Source organism: Pristis pectinata, chromosome 10 (assembly GCF_009764475.1).
Source record: "Pristis pectinata isolate sPriPec2 chromosome 10, sPriPec2.1.pri, whole genome shotgun sequence".
In the NCBI taxonomy this organism is placed as follows: domain Eukaryota; kingdom Metazoa; phylum Chordata; class Chondrichthyes; order Rhinopristiformes; family Pristidae; genus Pristis; species Pristis pectinata.
The window spans coordinates 97,201,448-97,222,885 of NC_067414.1; the positions used below are offsets into that span (position 1 = coordinate 97,201,448).

The following is a 21,438-nucleotide window of genomic DNA, read 5'->3' on the forward strand; positions in this document are numbered from 1 at the left end:
AAGTTAACACCAAAAAAATCCACATTAAGTGGTTATTCATTTTGGGGCTTATTTCTGGAATCTTGCAGTGTGGGGGAAAAAATGTTTGTCTTGGTAATGATGTGTTTCAAAGTAATTTATGACTGATAGGTTTGCTGAAATCCGTTAGGCTTTATATAAATGTAATTCCTTTGGCAAGCCTTTGGTGAAAGACTGCTGTAAACATTTATATTATCCTTGTTTCTATGAGTGCTTTGACTTCTTTCCAAAGGATCTAATAACAATTTTTTTTCCCTTCATAGAAAACACTTGGCAAAATAGCAACATGCCTTGAATTAAGAAGCACGGCTCTGCAGGTACTATTAATTGGTTAACTTTTTAATTCTATACCTTCAATCAAATCAAATTCATTCTGTTACGTTCGGGTTTCTGAATGGTAATTTCTGTGGGAGAATTTAGGCATTAAAATTGCTTCATGAAACAAAGAGGCGATGTACTGGTACAAGTGGCCACTCAGTAAAACAGAAAGCTACCTCTGGTCTCTTTCTCCCTAAGATATTGTTTAAAAAAAATAGAAGATAGTTGTTTTTGTTGTCATACTTGATGTTTTACTATTTGGGCTAGCCACTGAGTTCATCCGGTGTCTGTGAAACTGTTCCCCAACACGAGAAGAGACTAAATTCAAATCATTATGGAATCTTCTAGAATACCTCATGGCTCAGATCTACACACCAGGTGATGTATTAAGCAATCAAACCAACAGACTGATAAGATTCCAAGCTCTATTCTCATTTTTTTTGACAGCCCACAATGTTAAATTACCTCAGCTGGGGTAGAGAAGCTCCATTTGCTGTCACCTGTCTGAGCTGAGTAAGATTCCTGTCTGACCATTTGTTATCCAGTCATTGCTGTAGAAAGGTTCATGGTTGGATGTTTGTGGAAGACAAGATTGAGCTTGGCTGTAAAGTCGACCACAGCTGAGATGTTCCTGAGCATTGACATGTATAACAACACTTGGTTGAGATGCTGGAAACCATACTGCAGGAGATAACACACACACAAAAGAAGAGGAAGATGTTTGTTTGGTGGGGTTGGAAGAGGTCTGGTGAGGTGGGTTGAGAGAAAAGAAAAGTGCCGTCCTGGTGTCTTTTGGTGCCCTTTCATCACATCCTAAATTGTACTTTGAAATATAGTCACAAGAGACTGTAGATGCTGCAATCTGGAGCAACACACAAACTGCTGGAGGAACTCAGCAGGTTAGGCAGCATCTGTGGAGGGAAATGGATAGTTGACATTTCAGGTTGAGACTCCATCGTCTTCAGCCCTTTGTGACTTCCATCTCTCACCTTTCAGCTTCTGACATCATTCCCACTCTCTCCCCTCCCTCATCTGCCTATCACCCCCCTCACCTGGATCCACCTATCACCCGCCAGCTCTTGCTCCACCCCTGCCCTCCACCTTTTTATACTGGCTATCTCCCCTCTTTCAGCCCAGATGAAGGGTCTCAACCGGAAACATTGACCGTCTATTTCTCTACAGATGCTGCCTCACCTGCTGAGTTCCAATAGTTTGTGTGTTGTTTGAAGTGTAGTCACTGTGGTAATGCAGGAAAACAGCAGCCAAACCTGAGGACTCTATTGCAAAAACAGTTGGTACATGGGAACAGGAGTAAAACCATCTGCTTTGGAAGTGTAAAACTGATTCTGGGTTATTGCTGGATCAAACTCTTGGAACTCCTTGCACTGTGGAAGAGCCTCAATCCCGTGGACTGCAGCAGTTAAAGAAGGTAGAGTGAATCAAATTGGCTGAAGAGTGGATTCTGTGATGGTGGGGATCTCGGGAGATAGATGATGCAGGATGTGATAAAGAGTGAAGCCAGATGGATGGGAGATCTGGTGTCGTATACTGGCAATCAAACAAGAGTGTGCTTGGCAAGAATCTCCTTGACTCTGTTGCGCAGTACACTATCCCCTACTATCTCAGGACTGTCCTAACCCAGCAAGATCTTAAAAAGACCATCAACAAGTGAAAGCCATGGAATAACTAAAGCATTGCAGATGTGTGCACCTGGCACTAATACAAGACCTCCTCTCCCTCATCTGGGAAGTAGGGAACGTACGAGGGAATCTCTGATGCTACAGCTGTGATTACCTTCAATAAAGGAGACAAGTTTAATTGTAATTTCAGACAAAGCTCCCTGCAGTCAACCACATACTTAGAGATCCATACCGTTATACAGCATGGAAACAGGCCCTTCAGCCCAACTCATCCATTCTGACCAAGGTGCCTATATGAGATAATCCCATTTGCCTGCCTTTGGCCCATATCCCTCTGAATCTTTCCTATCCATGAATTTATAAGATCTCTTTATTAGTCACACGTACATCGAAACACACAGTGAAATACATCTTTTGCGTAGTGATTTGGGGGGCAGCCCGCAAGTGTTGCCACGCTTCTGGCGCCAACATAGCATGCCCATAACTTCCTAACCTGTACGTCTTTGGAATGTGGGAGGAAACCAGAGCACCCGGAGGAAACCCACACAGACACGGGGAGAACGTACAAACTCCTTATAGACAGTGGCCGGATTTGAACCCAGGTCGCTGGCACTGTAAAGCATTATGCTAACCACTATGCGTTATTCAAATATCTTTTAAATCTACCACTTCCTATGGCAGCTCGTTCCATATACCCACCACCCTGTGTGGAAAAACTTCGGGTCCTTTTTAAATCTTTCCCTTCTCACCTTAAACCTATGCCCTGTAGTTTTAGACTCCCCTGGGACCATCCACATTATTTATGCCCCTCCTGATTTTATAAACCTCTCTAAGGTCATCCCTCAGCCGCCTCTGCTCCAGGGAAAACGGTCCCAGTTTATCTGATCTCTCCTTGTAGCTCAATCTCTCCAGTCCTGGCAACATCCTTGTGAATCGGAAAATATTCAGCAGGTTGAGCTGTTTCTGTGGGGAGAGAAACTTTCAACATTTTGGATCTTTCATTTTGTCAGATCTTCATTTGCAAGAGTGCTGGGTGGCATTCCAGGAAATACAAGGCATTTGGGATTTTTAGAGAGGAAAGAGTGGTTGGAGGTGACCGTGGATGCAGGGATAAAGTGAGTTTGTGGAAGAGAGTTGATGAATGCTCTGAAAGGGGGAGAGTCCAGGAACCAGGGTTCAAACTATTGCCGAGTTCTATAGCACAAGAGCCAGGTAAAGAGTTGGATGGCCAAGAGTTTAGTAGGGCTGGGTTTGTGGCAGCAGAGGTCGGTCTTGCTCTAAAAGGGAAGATTTTGCAGAGTGTGATGGGGAGAAATACAAGTCATGGAGTTATCTGTTTCCTTCTGGGTGCTCCTTGGTGTGGTTTTAGCAAAGGAAAGTAAGGTACAGCTTGATGTAAATAATTGGTAAATTGGTTTATTATTGTCACGTACCAAGGGATTGCGAAAAACCTTGTTTTGCATGCCATCCATGCAGATCATTTCATTACAACAGTGCATTGAGGTAGTACAAGGAAAAACAATAACAGAATGCAGAATAAAGTGTTACAGTTACAGAGAAAGTGCAGACAGACAATAAGGTGCAAGACCATACGAGATAAGTTGTGAGGTCAAGAGACCATCTTGTCGTTCTACGGGACTGTTCAGTAGTCTTATAACAATGGGATAGAAGCTGTCGTTGAGCCTGGTGGTACGTGCTTTCAGGCTTTTGTATCTTCTGCCCAGTGGGAGGAGGGAGAAGAGAGAATGTCTGAGGTGGGTGGGGTCTTTGATTATGTTGGCTGCTTTACGAAGGTAGCGGGAAGTGTAGACAGAGTCCATGGAGGGAAGGCTGGCTTCCATGATGTGCTGAGCTGTGTCCGCAACTCTGTGCAGTTCCTTGCAGTCTTGGGCAGAGCAGTTGCCATACTAAGCCGTGATGCATCTGGTTTGATGTGGTCAAACAGATATGGAAGTTTATGAAGGCATATTAAGCTCTTTCTATGAGATTATCAACCCTGCCCATTCCCTTTTCTCTTCGTTACCTTCTGGGAGAAGATACAGGAGTTTGAAAACCTGAATGACCAGACTCAGAACAGCCTCTTCTCCACTGCTATGAAACCTCTTTCACATCCCACAAAGCGCTGGCAGAACTCAGTGGGTCAGGCAGCATCTGTGGAGGGAAATGGACAGTCGATGCTTTGGGTTGAGACCCTTCACCTGGACTGAAAGAAAGAAGGGAGATACCCAGATCAGGACCAGATGAAGGGTCTTGACCCGAAACGTTGACTGTCCACTTCTCTCCATAGATGCTGCCTGACCCACTGAGTTTCTCCGGCAGTTTGTGTGTTGCTCCATATTCCAGCATCTGCAGTCTCTCACATCTCCACCAATATAAGTTTATTGTGTTCTTCCTGGAGGTGTGCAGTTGTTCTTGCATGCCACACAAAGTGATGTTTTGAGGCTGTGATGAACATCAGTTCTTTTTATTTTAATTTTATAGACAACACAATCTCAGGAAGAATTCAAATTGGAAGATCTGAAGACTCTAGAGCCAAGTGAGTATCTCTTGGGCATTGAGTCATGTAAGGGAAGTTCAGTGTAGTGCTACAATAAAGGAGGACTCTTGTTTGTTTGGAACTAATGCTACTCAGAAGTCATCCATCCTTATTTCTGTAAATAAAGTGGCTTGTTTGTGATTAAAGTGGGGCCTGGGCAAATCTTTGTACAGTTCTGATCTGTTGAGTGATAAGGTCAGATCCTGCTAACAGTAGAAATGTTCAGCCTGATCATAGGGTGTATCAGATTTGACTGTTTGACTGTGAACCCTCCCTCAGTGGCCATACACACCGTACACAAACCCTCTCCCCCTACAACTTTCACCTTGACTCTTCCCCTCGCTTCTCTCCTTTTGCTCTGCCTCTGGTGACCTTGTCACTGAGAATCCATGTTCTGAAATCCTTCCCTAAGCAGCATCTGTTCAACAAAGATTTTTAATACAGCGTCCTTTACTGATGACAACTTAGCTAAATTGTTTTGTTGCATTGATACCACAACGCAGTTGTAAAAACAAAAGCAATACACCAGTTAACTAGATTGTACTTCACTTTGGCTCATAGATATAAGTATAGCTGAGCGAGGCCAGGGGTCAATCTGTTAATTCTCTCTCAGCACTTAACTGCCTGTTGAAAGACTCTGGAATATTTCCTCCACCAACCAATTCTTGTTCAGGGACAATTTGCTCCACCTCTTTCACAGCCAAACTTGCCTTTTCCCAGTTTATACCTTTGTTCTAGATGTACAGCCTAGTTTTAGGAGCGCATGAATTGAGAGCAGGAGTAGGTCACTCAACCCCTGCCAGGCAATAAGATCCTCAACTCCACATTCGCAATTACATTCAAAGACTCTGCTTCCACTGCCCTTCATGGAAGAGAGTTGCGAAGACCCCTGAATACCTGAGGGAGAAAATTTTGTCTCATCTTAAACGGCTGAGCCCTTAGTTTTAAACACTGACCCCAAGTTCTAGATTCTCCCATGAGGAAACATCCTCACCTCATTCTCTTTGTCAAGACCTCACAGGATCTTGTTTGTCTCAATCATCCCCTCTCCTTCCTCTAAACTCCAACAAATCCAAGCGTATCTTCTCCAGTCTTTTCCCATAACACAGTCCGCCCATTCCAGATAAACATTCTCTGAGATGCTTCCAGCATATGAACATCCTTCCCTATATAGAGAACAATATTGTACACACTGCTCCAGTCTTCCCATAAATGAAGCAAAACCTCTCTACTTTTATATTCAATTCCCTTTGCAATAAGCAATAATTCCTGCTACCTTTCCTGATTACTTGCTTTAATCTTAAGTCATAGTTCAAGTTGGCTATTTCTACATATAAATCAAGGTACATGGGGTTAGTGCAGGAAAGTGGTGCTGAGGTAAAAGATCAGCCATGACCTTATTGAATAACAACATCCACTTGGTGGTATGGGCTGCTCCTGCTTCTATTTCTTATGTATGTTTTGTAATTTTATCAGCTCTGTTATTCTACATTGAGTCCTCGTATCCCTGGATTTGAGTAGCTGCCCTCCTGTGAATCTTGTGTGAAAGTCTTGGTAAGAGAATGCTTGGTGAGAACTGAGAGGAACATGATTGATGAGTTTGCCACCCAGTGAAGTAGAGCTCTTCAATCTTTAATGCCCCCTGAGAGACCCTATTGACTTGAAGCCTTATTTGAAAGGTGGTGCCTCCAACAGTGCAGCACTCCCTCAGAATGGCTCTGAAAATACTGCCTAATTAATAAAAACAAAATCCTGGAAATACTTGGTGTTAGCAGGTAACATCTGTGGAGAGTGAACAGAATTAATGTTTTGAGTCGGTTAAAAGGTTTACCCTGTTTCTCTCTCCACAGATGCTGCATGGTCTGCTGAGTGTTTCTAGCATTATCTGTTTTTACTTGAGACTTCTAACATTTATAGTGTCTATTCCTTTATTTTTATATGTTCAAGTATCTGCATGGAACCCAGAGACCAGTGCCACCACTGACCCTAAAGGCATACTCCAACTAAGTCCCTGTCGTAAATGCTTCTTTTGACAACGTGACTCCTCTTTAACGTGATGTACTTGGGGCTCTCTTTGTTGTGAACGATCCCCACCTAAGATATAGCAAGAACCTTGTTAATGTTGCTGAAAGTAATTCTGGAACTGCCTGCCAGGTAGCATCACATCAGGCAACTGACCTGCATCTCGGAACAACTTGTAATCAAATCAGCACTGGCAGGGACCCATGAGTAGATTGTATATTTAGCAAATCCTTCACCTGGGTACCTAGAAAAGAGAGGTTTAAAAATTTGTCTATATAAATTAAGCTTGCTTGCTTATTACAACACAGGAGACCATTGGGCCCAGCGAGTCTGTGCTAGCTCCCAGCATAACAATTCCAGCTGTCTCACTGCCCCTCTTCTATCTCTGTAGCCTATTCTCTTTCAGTTTCTCCTCAGCTCCTCCTGATTCTCCTACAACCCACCTATCCCAGGGGTAATTTCATAGAATAGCACAGCACAATACAGGCCCTTTGGCCCACAATGTTGTGCCGACCTTTAAACCTCGCCTAAGACTATCTAACCCCTTCCCCCCCAACATATCCCTCTATTTTAAATTCCTCCATATGCTTATCTAGCAATCTCTTGAATTTGACCAATGTACCTGCCTCCACCACTGCTCCAGGCAGCACATTCCATGCCCCAACCACTCTCTGGGTAAAAAAACTTCCTCTGATATCTCCCTTGAACTTCCCACACATTACTTCAAAGCCATGCCCTCTTGTATTGAGTATTGGTGCCCTGGGAAAGAGGATCTTTGGGATGTGGGAGGAAATTGGAACACCCGGGGGTGGGGGAAGCCACGTGTTCACGGGGAGAATGTGTGGAGTTTGCGCAGACAGTGCCAGAGGTCAGGATCGAACCCGGGTCTCTGGAGCTGTGAGGTAGCAGCACTAACTGCTGGACCACTGTGGTGAAGCTGAGTGAAAATGTGGCATCAGCTGTATAATCGCCTCTCAATCTGCTGTAAAGTTCCCACTATCACGTTGAAAAGATAGTCCCAATGTCATAGAGTCAGAGTGATACAGCATGGAAACAGGCCATTCAGCCCAACTTGTCCATGCCAACCAAGATGCCCATCTAAGCTAGTTTCATTTGCCTGCATTTGGCCCACATCCCTCTTCACTTTTCCTATCCATTTACCTGTCTAAATGTCTTTTAAAAGTTATTGTACCTGCCTCTATTGCTTCCTCTGGCAGCTCGTTCCATATACGCGCCAGCATCTGTGCGAAGAAATTGCCCCTCTGGTCTCTTTTAAATCTTCCCCTCTCACAAGCCTACAGCCTCTAGTTTTTGATTCCCTTTAACTGGGTCTATTAACCCTATCTATGCCCCTCATGCTTTTAAACACCTCTATGGGGTCACCCTTCAGTCTCCTACGCTCCAAGGAATAAAGTCCTCACCTGCCCAACCTCTCCCTCAGCCCCTCGAGCCCTGGCAACATCCTCACAAATGTATTACAATAAATGAAGTACCAGTGAACCAGTCCCAATCAGTGACCTACGGAGGGATGAAACTATTGCTTCATATGCTAAAGCATGGGGCCATGTTAATTTTATAAAAATCGAGTAGCAGATTACTTTATACAGGTTGTGCCACTCGTATTTTCTGCATCCTCTCCTTCAGGAGAACTAGAGGTTTGGAGATGATAAAGCTGTGTCAGAGGTTCTTAAATGTGATTACAATTAAATTCCTGCATCAGTTTAAACACCATCACAGGTGAAATCAGCATGGGTTAGAATGTCATTGCAACAGCCAAAGATTATGTTAATTTATTCATCCAGGGGGTTGGGAGCATCACAGGACGGGCCAGTATTTATTGCCTATCCCTAATTTCCCCTGACGGCATTTTAAGAGTTGATTGGACGGTTATAGGTCTGGAATGGAAAAAGGCCAAATCTAGGAGGGGCTCCTGGCTTCTTCTCCTGAAGAACAGTGGGAACCAGATGCGTTTTAAGGCAGACTTTGAGTTTCATGATCACTGTCACTGATACCAGGTTTTTGGAAATTTTTGGATTTATTTAATTGTGTGAACAGCTGCTGTAGTGGGATTTGAATTGGGGCCACCAAATCAATAGTCAACTCTTTTGGATTCTAGTCCAGTAATTTAACCACATGAATTCCAATATGATTGCAGAGTTTGAAGATTAAATCCCTCTCTGTTTAAACACAACTACAGAGTCTGGAGATTAAAGTCCCATGTTTACCTGCACTGCTGCTTTTAATAGTAGACATTGGTTTGTTTTCTCCTTTTTTTCTTTACAGTTTTAAAGAACATTCTTTCTTATAACAAAGATTTTCCTTTTGATGTTCAACCTGTCCCTATAAGGTAAATGATTTAATTTGGCATCTTGTCCATTAAAATTCTTGGTTTTAATAAAATTGATCCATCTTAATTATGAGTTGCTTCTGTCTTCTTTCTTTTGGGCATGCCATTTTCCAACAGACTATCAGGATTTGTCCATGCTTCTTCATGCCACAGAACTCCAGCTTGCTTTCCATCCAGTCTTTAATTCATTTTCTGCTGCATCAGCTGATTTCCATACCGTTTAAGTGAATAACTGAAATAATACTTCATTTTGTTTGATGGCTGAGTGAATCTTTAATGTATGGTGGAAGGAACTTGGGTTTCTCTAATGACTTTGGTGACAATGTTGATATTGAATTCTTGCTCCCATGGTGTGATGAAATTGTGTAAACTGTGAACAGGGAAGAGAGTGGCATTCTTGCTAATGTCCCGGGCTTGCTTTGTTTCCCTTCCTGGGGACTGGTTAGAGGTCCCAGATGGCTCACAAGACAGACAGTCAATGGCTGCAGCTACTGATGCTGACTGTTGGTTGGTGTGGCCACTTAGTTCTTCAGTTGCCCAGGCTGTCCCCTTATTCAATAAATGTTTACAATGGAGACACAAGAGACTGCAGATGCTGGAATCTGGAGCAGCAAACAATCTGCTGAAGGAACTCAGCGGGTCTAGCAGCATCTGTATGGGGAGGGGGGGGAATGGGAAAGAATTGTCAATGTTTTGGGTCGAAACCCTCCTCCCCTACCCTACCTGGCACAACCTGCCTGTCATCCTCGGACTCCTTTCTCACCCCCGCTTCCCCCCCCCCCCCCCCCCTTCTCTTTATACTGGCCATCTCACCTCTCTGCTCAGTCCTCATGCAGGGTTTCGACCTGAAACGTCGATAATTCCTCCCACAGATGTTGTCTGACCCACTGAATTCCTCCAGCAGGTCGTTGCTCAATAAATGTTTAACTAGTCTCTTAATTAAAAAAAGAACTTCATAGTAACCAATCCATGAGCAAGGATTCCATTCATCTTCACAGATCTCTCCAAGGGACAGGAGTGCGTCGAACAGCTGTTGGAGCAGCTGTTAAAGGGACAGGTTGTGCTGCATTGAATTGACAGAAGCTTAACTTTCAGCCTCGACTAGGTGACACCCATAATGAAACGCGGCTCGCTGTCTGCTCGGTCACACTTTCCACCTTTTGGGCTTGATTCCCTTTTAGCCTTTGGGTTCATTTTGTGTTGTGGATAAGTTGCCAGGAGGCTGGGAATCTTCACAAGGATTGGTTTTGATTTGTGCGACAGGAAAATCTTGGCACCTGGAGAAGAGGAGAACTTGGAGTTTGAGGAAGAGGAGGAGGGTGGAGCTGGAGCAGGAACCCCCGACTTCTTCACTACCAGAGTTCCAGGTTGGCTAATGGGGGCGATAATTCCTGTACCTGACGTGTCTGGGCTTGTGATTGAAGGCGGAATGACGAGTGCTGAATTAAATAAAACTGGTGATCATTGGCCTTCTATCCTGCTAAACCTTTGACGGGAATTGGAGAGAAGCAATCACAATGCTGAAGGAGTTCAGTTTGGTTCTCATTTGTTCCACAGTCAAGTAGGATTTCTCATTGCTACGGCAGGGAAAATCCCTGGACAACAGGGAAACTTGAAACTAAACTCAGTGTTTTAGGTCTGGTGAACTCTCCCCACATTCTGTGATGTGTGAACCTTCAGTCTGAAGCCACTGTTCTTTCTCCTTTCCATACCCACAGTTAAACAAGAGATTTTCCTATTGAGTTTTGGTGAGTAAAGTAGTAAGCCAGTCTCAGCAGTTCTCAGCCATTGTTCATTTGGTGATAGCAGTGCTAGTGGTGGTGGACTGCAGACTTTCTTATATTTCCTTGGCGACATTTGGCCCAAGTCCACACCAGCTCTCGGTTCAGTCCCAATGCCCCTTCCCTCTTATTTCTCTGTAACCTATTTTCTCTTTCACATTCCCATTAAGTACCCCCAGACTCCCCTGCCACTCATCTACACTACACCACACTCTGTAGCAGGGTGACGGAGCCTCTGAGACACCCTTGCGTACGTGGTTTGTAAAATTGCAATGGATTGTAAATGCCTGCTCTTCCAGAGGGAAAGCCCAGACATTAGTTTGACAGACACAACCGTTTCCCCAGACAAGTCTAATTGGGACTGTCTGGTTAAACTGCTTTTCATTCACTTACTGAGTACCAACACACTCCTGTCACCGCGAGAACGCTATTGTTAATCTGAGGAAATTCTGCCTTGCTTTCAGTGAGTGCAACAGTCAGGGCAGCTTCACATTCATGGATTGTGTAATTCCAATTGGAAAATACTTCCATGGAATTCCTTTTAGTTTAGTCATTATCTTCTATATTCATCTCTGCCTTAAAACAGAAACATTTAATAGTCCTTAAATGGGGACAGATGTTTAAGAAATGATGAATTACACCATCCATTTTCCACAATTCTATTTCATTCTGATCTGTTCATTACCCTGGCTGTTTCTTGTCTGTGTTCTGCACTACCATCAGAATGATCCCAATCTGTTCAACAAACCCTCATGAACTCCCTGTATTGCTGAATGCTTCTCCTGAAGACGTCTGTATTTGTGAAACTTTTTTGTTTTCCTTTGGTGACACTGTTCACTTGGTGCTGTAGATTTGTGTCCTGTACTAATCCAGCTCCCCAAGGCACCTCCAAGTCAGAACAGGGTCGTCATCTGTGCATTATCTTATTTTTCACAGAATCTGTTCCAGTTAAGTGCCAGGACAAGAGCACTTTTGTCCTATTGACATGTGTGACAGTGTTCAACTTGTATTAAACAGGTGGCACTGAACAGCCTTCCACTGTGCACTAGCAGATCCTTTGCCTGGAATCCAAGTATCAATGAACTGTCCTGGGGGGGTGGGGGGGGGGCGAGGGGGGGGGTGTGGGTGTGGAATAGTGTGTGACACACTGTACGGCCAGACTCGGCTGGGGGGGAGGGGGGAGGATAGTGTGTGACACATTGTACCCTGAGACTCGGGGAAAAGGATAGTGTGTGACACATTGTCCCCCCCCCCCCCCCAGACTCTGAGAGAAGGACTGTAAGACGCTTCACCACCCAGTATTGCCTGTGTAAGGAGTGTGTGACTCATTCCCCATGGTTGAGATGGTCAGCAGGTCACTGTTAATTCTGCTTCACCCCAGGCTGATAGCTGTTCTGGTTTCTTCAGTCCCTCCCCATGAGGATGGGGATCAGCTGAGTTGCGAAAACCCAAGACTGTTAATTCAGAACTCGACCGTGACTTGCAAACCTTCATCTTTTTTGGCAACTTTTCCCTCTCTGTTCAACTGCTTGCTCACTGCCAGTTCTTTGCCATCACTGTATAACTCGCGGTGTATTGGGGTTGCAGTTGTATTAATCTGATGCATTAACTTGTGATCCTGTCTTTCATCTGTATGGTCTGGTTCTGTCGGCTCACCTGCTTCTGACCTGCATGTCCTGCGTTCTAACCCCAGGAGCTGTGGAAGGTAATGGGTTGCTTTTAATTATTACCATGTTGGGTTCGTTCTGTGGGGTCAAACCAATCCTGCTTAACTTCAGTCATTAATCTTTTCATCTTTACAGAAAAGTAGATTAAGATAATGATTGGAAATCCATTGACAAGAGCGCGGGTTGCACCTTCAGACCGTTCCCCAACCCTGCTCCTGGCTTTGTTCATCCATTGCTGAAGCCCTCATCTACATGTTGTTCTCTGTAGAGTACTTGACCCCACTGGTCTCCCAATCATTCCCTGCCACTGGCTCTCCTTAGTCCAGCTAATTTAAAATTTTAAAAACATTGTTTTTATCTTCAAAATGTTCCAATTCCCAATCCTTGCAAACCTCCTTCAACCTTCTGAGCCTTCAGTAACCATTCTTCTCCCGTTCTGGTGTCTTGCATATCCTTGATGTTACTGTAGGCTGCCGAGGTCTAATTGTCTCTGTGCAATTCTCTCCACTCCTCCATCTGCACCTGCTTGTTTGGCCCAGCCATTAGTTCTAATAGCTCCTGTTACACATATTGGTTGATAGCTGTGAATCTCCTTGGGGGTGTTTTACTGTTTAAGGTGCTATAGAAATGCAAGTTATTGTTGAAAGTTTGTCCTCCTTAAAAATGTTGCTGCCTTTAAGTTTTCCATCTCTTTCCCCCCTCGTTATGTCTCCAAATGTCCTGCAAATTTTCTCAGTAGAAATCTTGCCCCATGCCTTCGCCAGGCAAACTCTCTCTCGCGCTCTCTCTCTCTCTCTCGCGCTCTCTCTCTCTCTCTCGCGCTCTCTCTCTCTCGCGCTCTCTCTCCCCTAGACAATTGGTAGTTCGTGTTGCTGTTTGAACTTTCCTGTGTTTCCAAGCAGAATGAAACACCAGTTACCCCACCTCTTCAACAGTCTAGGAGAAGCAGCCTGGTGTAGCCTTTGTGTCTTCACTCACTGTACAACTAGATCTGGATAGAGAACAGAGGACTTTAGCTCAGGGTATAAAGCACACAGACAACAATGATGCTGAAGAGTGTTCATTCCATTTCAACATGCACTGTCTTTGTTTAAGTGAATTTGCTCCATCAGTTGGAGTTGATGTGGTAGTGGATGAAGTGTGTAGGTTTGGAGCATGTGTCCGTAGTAAATGTGAGCCTATCGTGGTATTACAGTTTTGCCGCTGTACGGTACTTGTATGTTGGTGACTAGAACATCAGAGAGCACATCAGGAAACAGGATGACTTCTTGCAACGAACCTTCCCCACCAGCTCACCCTTGTATCCAAAACTGTTCTCCAGCCACATTCTGAACCAGAACTCACGTGTGTCCTTCATCAGGTCTCAATTGATGGTGGTTCGCGCTGATAAGGTTCCCGGGTCTCGGCCGAGTCGTAGAGCTGTACAACACAGAAACAGACGCTTTGGTCCCCCCATGTCCATAACGACCTTTTCTCCCATCTACACTAATACCATTTGCCCACACTAGGTCCGTATCCTCCTATGCCTTGCCTACTTAATTCTTTTCTAAATGTCTCTTAAATGTAGTGATTGTGTCTGATTGCACCACTCTGCTGTGGCAGTGAGTTCCAGATATCAGCCACTCTCTGTGGGGGGGGGGGGGGGGCGGGCGGTGGGGGGTGGGGTGCCCCTAATCCCCTTTAAAACACTTTCCTCTCACCTTAAACCCATGCCCTCTTGTCTTTGATACCCTAACCATGGGGAAAAGATTCTATCTACCCTCTCTATGCCTCTTGTACATTGCTATCAGGTCACCCCTCAGTCTCCTTCACTCCAGGGAAAACAAACCTACCGATCCAATCTCTCCCCATAACTACAGCCTTCAATCTAGGCAACATCCAGATTAATCTCCTCTGCACTCTCTCCAGTGCAACCACATCCTTTCTCTAGTGTGGTGACCTGAACTAGACAAGACAAGATATCTTTATTAGTCACATGTACATCGAAACACACAGTGAAATGCATCTTTTTGCGTAGAGTATTCCGGGGGCAGCCCGCAAGTGTTGCCACGCTTCTGGCGCCAACATAGCACGCCCACAATGTGAGGAAAGATATACTGGCTTTGAAGGTGGAGGCTACACACAATACTTCAAGTGTGATCCAACCAGTGTTTTGTAAAGTTGCAACATAACATCCCAACTTTTATATTCCACGCATCGAATTATGAAGGCAAGCATGCCTTATGCCTTCTTCACCACTGAGATTCTGGTGTTGGGATTCTGGTCTTTGGATCCCAGGTTCTTTTTGGAGTTGGGAACGAGGCATAAATTCTCGTTGCTTCATGATGGTTTTATTATTAAGAGTTGAGAGAACAAAGGAAACGATTACAGGCACATGGCAACATAATGAGAAGAACAGGAAGCACAGGAGAGAGAGAGAGATGAGTGAGAGATAAGTGAGAGCTTTTTAACATAAAACAGCTTCTTTTATACCTGAGATTAGAGACATTCCTTAGATAAGAATAGTCCAATCAGAAAATACCTGTTGAATACTATGGCAAAAATCAACCAATGAAAAGACACTCATTCACCTGGTGAAAGAACACCAAGTAAGAAGCAGTTAAACCTTGTACAGCCACTAGAGGTATATCAAACACTATACATGTAAAAATTACCTTAAAAAAAGGTGTATATTAAACAGTCGAATCCAACACCACCCTGCCCACCTGTGTTGCCACTTTCAGGGAACTATGGACTTGAACCCAAAGGTCTCTCTGTTCACCAACATTCCCTAGTGCCCTAGTATTTACTGTATATGTTCTACCCCTATTTGACTAATTGTCAGGATTAAATTCCATCTGCCAACACTCCCCCAGCTTTCCATCTGATTTGTATTCTTTTGTAACCTTAGATGACCTTCCTTGTTATCCACAACACCGTCAACTTTCACATCATTGGCAAGCTTCCTGATTTTTCCTTCTACATTCACATCCAACTCATATAAGAACATGCTTCCACACTACTAATGGGTTGGTAATTGGTTTATTATTGTCACGTGTACTGAGGTGCAGGGAAAAACTTTATTTTGCGTGCCATCCATACAGATCAAAACATCAATGCATCACAGTAGTACAAGGGAAAATCAATAACAGAATGCAGAATAAAGTGTTACAGTTACAGAGAAACAGTGCAGGCAGACAATAAGGTGCAAGGCTGTAATGAGGTAGATTGTGAGGTCAAGAATTCATCTTTATTGTACAAGAAGTCTGTTCGAGAGTCTTGTAACAGCAGGATAGAAGCTGTCCTTGAGCTTGGTGGTGCGTGTTTTCAAGCTTTTGTATCTTCTGCCTGATGGAAGGGTGGAGAAGAGAGAATGTCCAGGGTGGGTGGGGTCTTTAATTTTGATGGCTGCTTTCCCAAAGCAGTGGGAACTGTGTCCACAACTCTCTGCAGTTTCTTGTGGTCTCAAGCAGAGCAGTTGCTGTACCAAGCTGTAATGCATCTGGATAGGATGCTTCATATGGAACTACCCTCTACCTGCTATCACCAAGCTAACTTTGGATCCAGTTACCAGCTTACCTTGGATCCCATGTGCAATGATCCATAGTGTCTCTCCAATGTAACAGCTTTCTCTTTATCTGCTTTGGTGGGAAGACCAATGAACCTCGTGTCTCCCCATGTACACTCCATCTGCCAGATTTGTGCCCATTCAGTTAACCTGTGTTCCTTTGCATCCCCCTCACAACTTGCTTTTCCTCCTGTGTTTGCATCATCAGCAAATTTGACTGCAAAACACTCGATCCCCTCAATTAAGTCATTATAGAATGTTGATAGTTGAGGCTGCAGCACTGATTCCTGTGACATAGGACCAGTTACAATACACCACCCTCATCCACATATCCCAACCTTTCCTGTTGGTCAGCCACTCCTCCCTCCATTCTAATATCTTGCCCCTTTTTTATGTGGCCTATCAGCAATTGCATTTTGGAAATCCTAATACACTATACCTATAGCTGTCCCTGGCTGTTACATTCTCAAAGAACACTTTATTGAAACTGTGTTGACCGCTTCATTATTTTATGATTTTCTAACTGTCCCACCATTATCTCGATAAAGCACTGCAGCACTTTCCCAGTGACGGATGTCAGGCTAACTGGCCAATAGTTTCCTGCTCTCTGTCTCCCTCCTTTCTTGATCAGGGGCAATACATTTGCTGTTTTCTAATCCACTGGGACCCTTTCCAGAATCCAGGGAAGACTGCCATCAGGGAAGACTGTCTCTCCAGCCACTTCTTTTAAGAGCTGGGATGAGGGTGACAGTGTCCAGGGGACTTCACCCAGTACCTTTCCCTCTGTGATGGTGGTAAAAAGTTCCTCCCTTTGCCCTTTTGTTTTTGATATTATTGGGGGCCACGTTAACATACACACAATTAATTCTGGAGAACCTTGGCCGTATCCGCACCCAAGGCCAATGTATCTCCCCGCCGTAACCACCGCCCCCCCCACCCCCGAAATGCAATGCCCAGAATTGAGTATTCCAAGTGAACTTGAGTAAAATTCTGTACAACTAGCGGTAACCGCCTCTCTCTGCCCCACAATAAAGACCAAGATAAAGCCTCTTGCAATAATTTTTGTATCTGTGCACCTGTTTTTAGTGAATTGTTTAGCCAGAGATCCAAATGCATTTGTCCCACTTGTGCAGTCTGCTTATGGCCCATTGGAGCCCCATGCATCCTTACATCTTGCTGTGCCTTCCGTCTTTGGTGTATCTGCGGACTTGCCCACATGCCATAGACCTTCATCTGGGACTAACGTGCATTACAGTACATGTCTAATAAATATTGCTCGTCATATCCAGCTGATCAAGTCTCAACCCGAAATGTCGACTGTCCATTTCCCTCCACAGATGATGCCTGAACCACTGAGTTCCTCCAGCATTTTGTGTGTTAATCAAGTGCATTTGCCTGCTCTCTCTCTCCAACCTCTCAATTACTGCCGACCCCTGTCCTCTGGATATCTCCATGGGCAATGTCTATATTGTCCCCTCTCCAGAATGACGATGACCTCAATAAACAATCCAAGGAGGTTACCTTTTAAATATGACCTCCTTTTCACAAATCCATGTTTATTCTCTTCAGTCAGCTTGTCTTTGTCCAGTGCCATCTCTTGATCTGACAACACACAGAATACAAAAATGGTTTTAATTAATGAGTACCAGAATTGTTCAGAGGTGACAAACTCTAGAGGTGGTAAATCTCATCTGACTGAGATTGGTAGGGCGAAATCTGTCTACAGACCAGACCTTGGTAGAGCAGGCGTGAAGGTCAGTAACCATGACTGAATTAATGTGATTGAAATTCCAGCAGCAGTTGGAAGTGGGATCTGTAACAATGCTGTGTCACTGAGGCTGAGGAATTACTTTCTAAAAGAAGTTGTTGCCATTTGAGTCTGTGGTCCCATCGAATTCACACTCTGTGGTCACCTGAGACAGAGGCAGAGTGTGCATGAGTTGGTCCGTGACTGGGTTCCCTGCTGGGCTCTTGGGTTGACAGTGTTGTTGCAGTGAGATAGATTGCACTTCCTGTTAATCTTGACACACTGGCTCTTGTCCCTACATGCAAAGTGTAGGCCAACCCAACTAGTCTGATTGAAGATCGAAAGGGTTGGTCCAGATGTCTCATTGGAAGCTCCCTGGGTAAGTGCAACACTTCATATCGCTTCAGCATGATGTTGCTTGTAGTTTATCAACAGCCAGGTACAGGCACAAAGTTCTGAGGAAGGGTCTTTGACCTGACACATTGACTTTTTTCCCCCCAGATTTCCAACACCTGCAGTATTTTGTTGCCTCGGTTTGTATCTTAGCAGTTCCCGCATGGTGCAATCTTACTTTTCCTCTTCTCTCTCACCTGTTTTCACCTCCTCCAGCCAATCAGCTGCAGCTAACAAGCCTCCACCTCTCTCTCTCTCAACCTGCACCACCACCATTTGCTTCATGCCTGATCTCCTCCTGTAACACATGTTAGATTCCCAGGATCTGCTGGTTTTGTTGGAAAACCTGGAGCGTTAACTCTTGTTTCTCTCTCTGAACGAAATACTGACCGACCTGCCAAGTACCTCCAGCGTTTTCTGTTCTTTATTACTGATTTCCAGCATCTGCAGTTTTGTACTTTTTGTGACTGTGACTTGAAAGTGCAGATGTAATTGTATTGGGTGGTGTGGATCAGGCTTGGCTGTGAAGTGAAATGAACAGCCACTCAACAGAACCCTATCACAAAAGGAGAGAGTGCTGTCTCAAAACCGACCTTGGGGATTTAAACTAAAATCTGATAGACAGTTCTACTTCACTGCAACGCGGATCATAACATTTGAAAAAAAATAGGATTGCATAAGTATTACCACATTAGTGAGGTCGACAAGACCGTGTACTCCCGCGTACTCCCACAGAGCAGGATCCTTCCTGACTGAAGGGCGGCTCAGTGGCACAACTGGTAGAGCCTCTGCCTCTCAGCACCAGGGACCCAGGTTCGGTTCAGAGCCCCAGTGATGTGTGGCTGTTGGGAATGTGGGGAGAAGAGGTTACATGGGAAAACTAGTGGGGAATGGGATTGTTCTGTCAGCTGGCAGAGACTTGATGGGGTGAATGGCCTCTGTCTATGTTGTAAGGAAATAGGAAATTTTAAAGCAATTAGTCAGAGACCAAAAATAAAGAAAAATGTTTAAAATACGGATAAACTACAGGGTGACTTTTAAAACCAAACATTAAATGTCAGTACGGTTCATATTGCCATAGTGTGCACTGAGCCTAAATGACCAGCGAGATCAAAGTTGATAAATATTAGATTACAAGAGTTCAGAAGCAGGCTGAAACATAGAAGGGTACGGCTCAGAACGAGGCCATTCAGCCCACTGAGTCCATGCAAGAGCAATTCAGCTGGTCCCATTGCACAGTGGTGCACCAGTTCCTTCCTTTCAGACACTTACCCAGCTCCCTGCGGTTGAGCGTATGTGTTCTGTCTGTGCACCCCAGACACAAACCACTCACTATGATTTTTTCAAAAAAAAACTTGCGGGTACAGATATAACATTTAAAAGGTGCTGGGACAGGTTTGTAGATTTAGGGAGATATGGGCCAAATGCAGGCAACTGGGACTAGGTCAGGAAGGCATCTTGGTTGGCAGGGGTGAATTGGGCCGAAGGGCCTGTTTCCCTGCTGTATAACTCTGACTCCTGTCACTTTTAGTTCTTCTAATCATCTCCATTTGTTGCCTCCTCGTTCTAGACCTCTACACGTTGGAGAAGTTATTTTGGTTTTCTCTGTCCTTCCCTTTCTCTGCCAGATCTCCAAGCTCTATTCCAGTTTCCATTCCTGGCATCATTCCCTTCAGCTCCCTCTCCAAAGTCCCCGCATTTTCCTAATGTTTGGTGCCCAGACTGGACACACTGCTGGAGTTGAGGCTGAACCAGTATTTGATTGAGGTTTATCACGACTTTCTTGCTGTTTTACACTGTTCCTCCTCTGTACAAAACCCAGGATCCTCTCTTTTTTTTTAAACCACTCTCTCAATTCGCCCCACCATGTTCAAGGAAGTCTGCACGTACCCCAACTCTCTCTTGTATTCCCCTCAGAACTGTGCCTTGTTTAAAGGGACTGATTTCGTTCTTCCCACCAAAATGTAAAACTTCACATTTTTCTGCTTTACATTTCATCTGTTGCCCTCTTATTAATGATCCTATTGACTGATGGGGCCCCGAGCGACCTGCTCATTGCTCCAAACTCTCGTTTGTATGTTGCCCAAGTAACTGCTAATTCTGTCTCCGATAGTGTTTCTAGAGTTTCCTTTTCCAATGAAATTAAACCGACTGGTCTGTAGTTTCCACTTTATCACCACATCCTTTTATGAACAAGGGTGTAATATTTTCCAGTCCTCGGGCAGCACCTCTGAATCCATTGATATTTGGAGGGGTAATGGTCGTAGCCTCAGCAATTCCCTCCCTCTCTTCCCTCAGCAACCTAGGATGCATTCCATCTGGACCAGGTGACTTACCCACCTTAAGTACAGCCTTTCCAGGACACACACTGTGTCAAGTCTCAGCCACATCTCCCTTTTCTGAGGCCCCAGTAGCATCCTCTTCACTGATGACTCAGTACCTCAGCCTTGCCTTTTGCCTCCATGCATCAATCTATTTTCTGGCCTAACAGAGAAGCAAGGAGTCTTTTGTGGTGTCCTCCATGTTGAATAGCCTGTTGACACTCAGTATCTACTTGTGCATGAAAAGAGAAGAGACCATGACCCCTGCCCGAACTCCTTCAGGCTGGGAGAATGGCTCCTCCTAGGGGATTCTCAAGAACTTGCATTTCTGTCGCACATTTCACAGCCAAGGGGGTCTTTGGGAAAAGCAAAGTAGATGAAGGCAGCTTCCACATTGAACACACACTGGCACTAAGAAATGGCAAGGTCAGCCCCTCCTTGTAACATTAAATGTTGGGACATTGAGAAATCCCCCTGATGTATGAACAGTGTCTTAAAGCCCTCCAAGAGATCAGAAGGGGCCCCAATGTTTAACGATGTTTAATTACTGCTTTGAGTGCTCAGTGGGTGGTGTTCCTCTGGTTACACTGAGGCATGAGCAGTGACACTATTGATAATGTCTGTCCTCAGGTACTCTCCTACCACGACTGCCCTCCGAACCAGGCATGGCTCTGCTTACTATAAAAATAGAAAAAATTGGACTCAAGGATGCAGGGCAGTGCATCGACCCCTACCTGACAGTCAGTGTAAAAGGTAAAGCAGGGTCACTTTGGAAAGGATCTGTTCTCCACATAATTCTGTCCCTCACAAAATACTAATGCAGGAAATACCTATAATCACACAGATATTAATGGAGTGGATCTGACCCCTGTACAAGATACCCCTGTGGCTACAAGAAAGGAAGACACATACGTACACTTTGCTGTTGATGTGGAAATCCAGAAACACATTGAGAAGTTGCCAAAGGGTGAGTCACCTTCCTTTCCTTCCTTGGAGATGGCTTTTTGTTTAGCAGTGCCATAGCAGAGAGTGTCCAGGTTCCTGGTGAAAGGTGTTCACTTGACTGCCAACTTTGTGATCAGGATAGACTCATCAACGTGT

The 21,438-nt window shown here is 44.6% G+C and overlaps 1 protein-coding gene across 1 annotated transcript in view; it reads left to right on the top strand.

Annotated features, from left to right (window-relative positions):
* aida (axin interactor, dorsalization associated) overlaps positions 1-21,438 on the top strand; it is a 42,869-nt gene that overhangs the window by 14,678 nt on the left and 6,753 nt on the right. Inside the window, 6 exon segments of the mRNA XM_052024134.1 lie at positions 282-335; positions 4,458-4,512; positions 8,818-8,881; positions 10,145-10,248; positions 20,968-21,090; positions 21,182-21,304. Coding sequence (XP_051880094.1) covers positions 282-335; positions 4,458-4,512; positions 8,818-8,881; positions 10,145-10,248; positions 20,968-21,090; positions 21,182-21,304 — 523 coding nt within the window.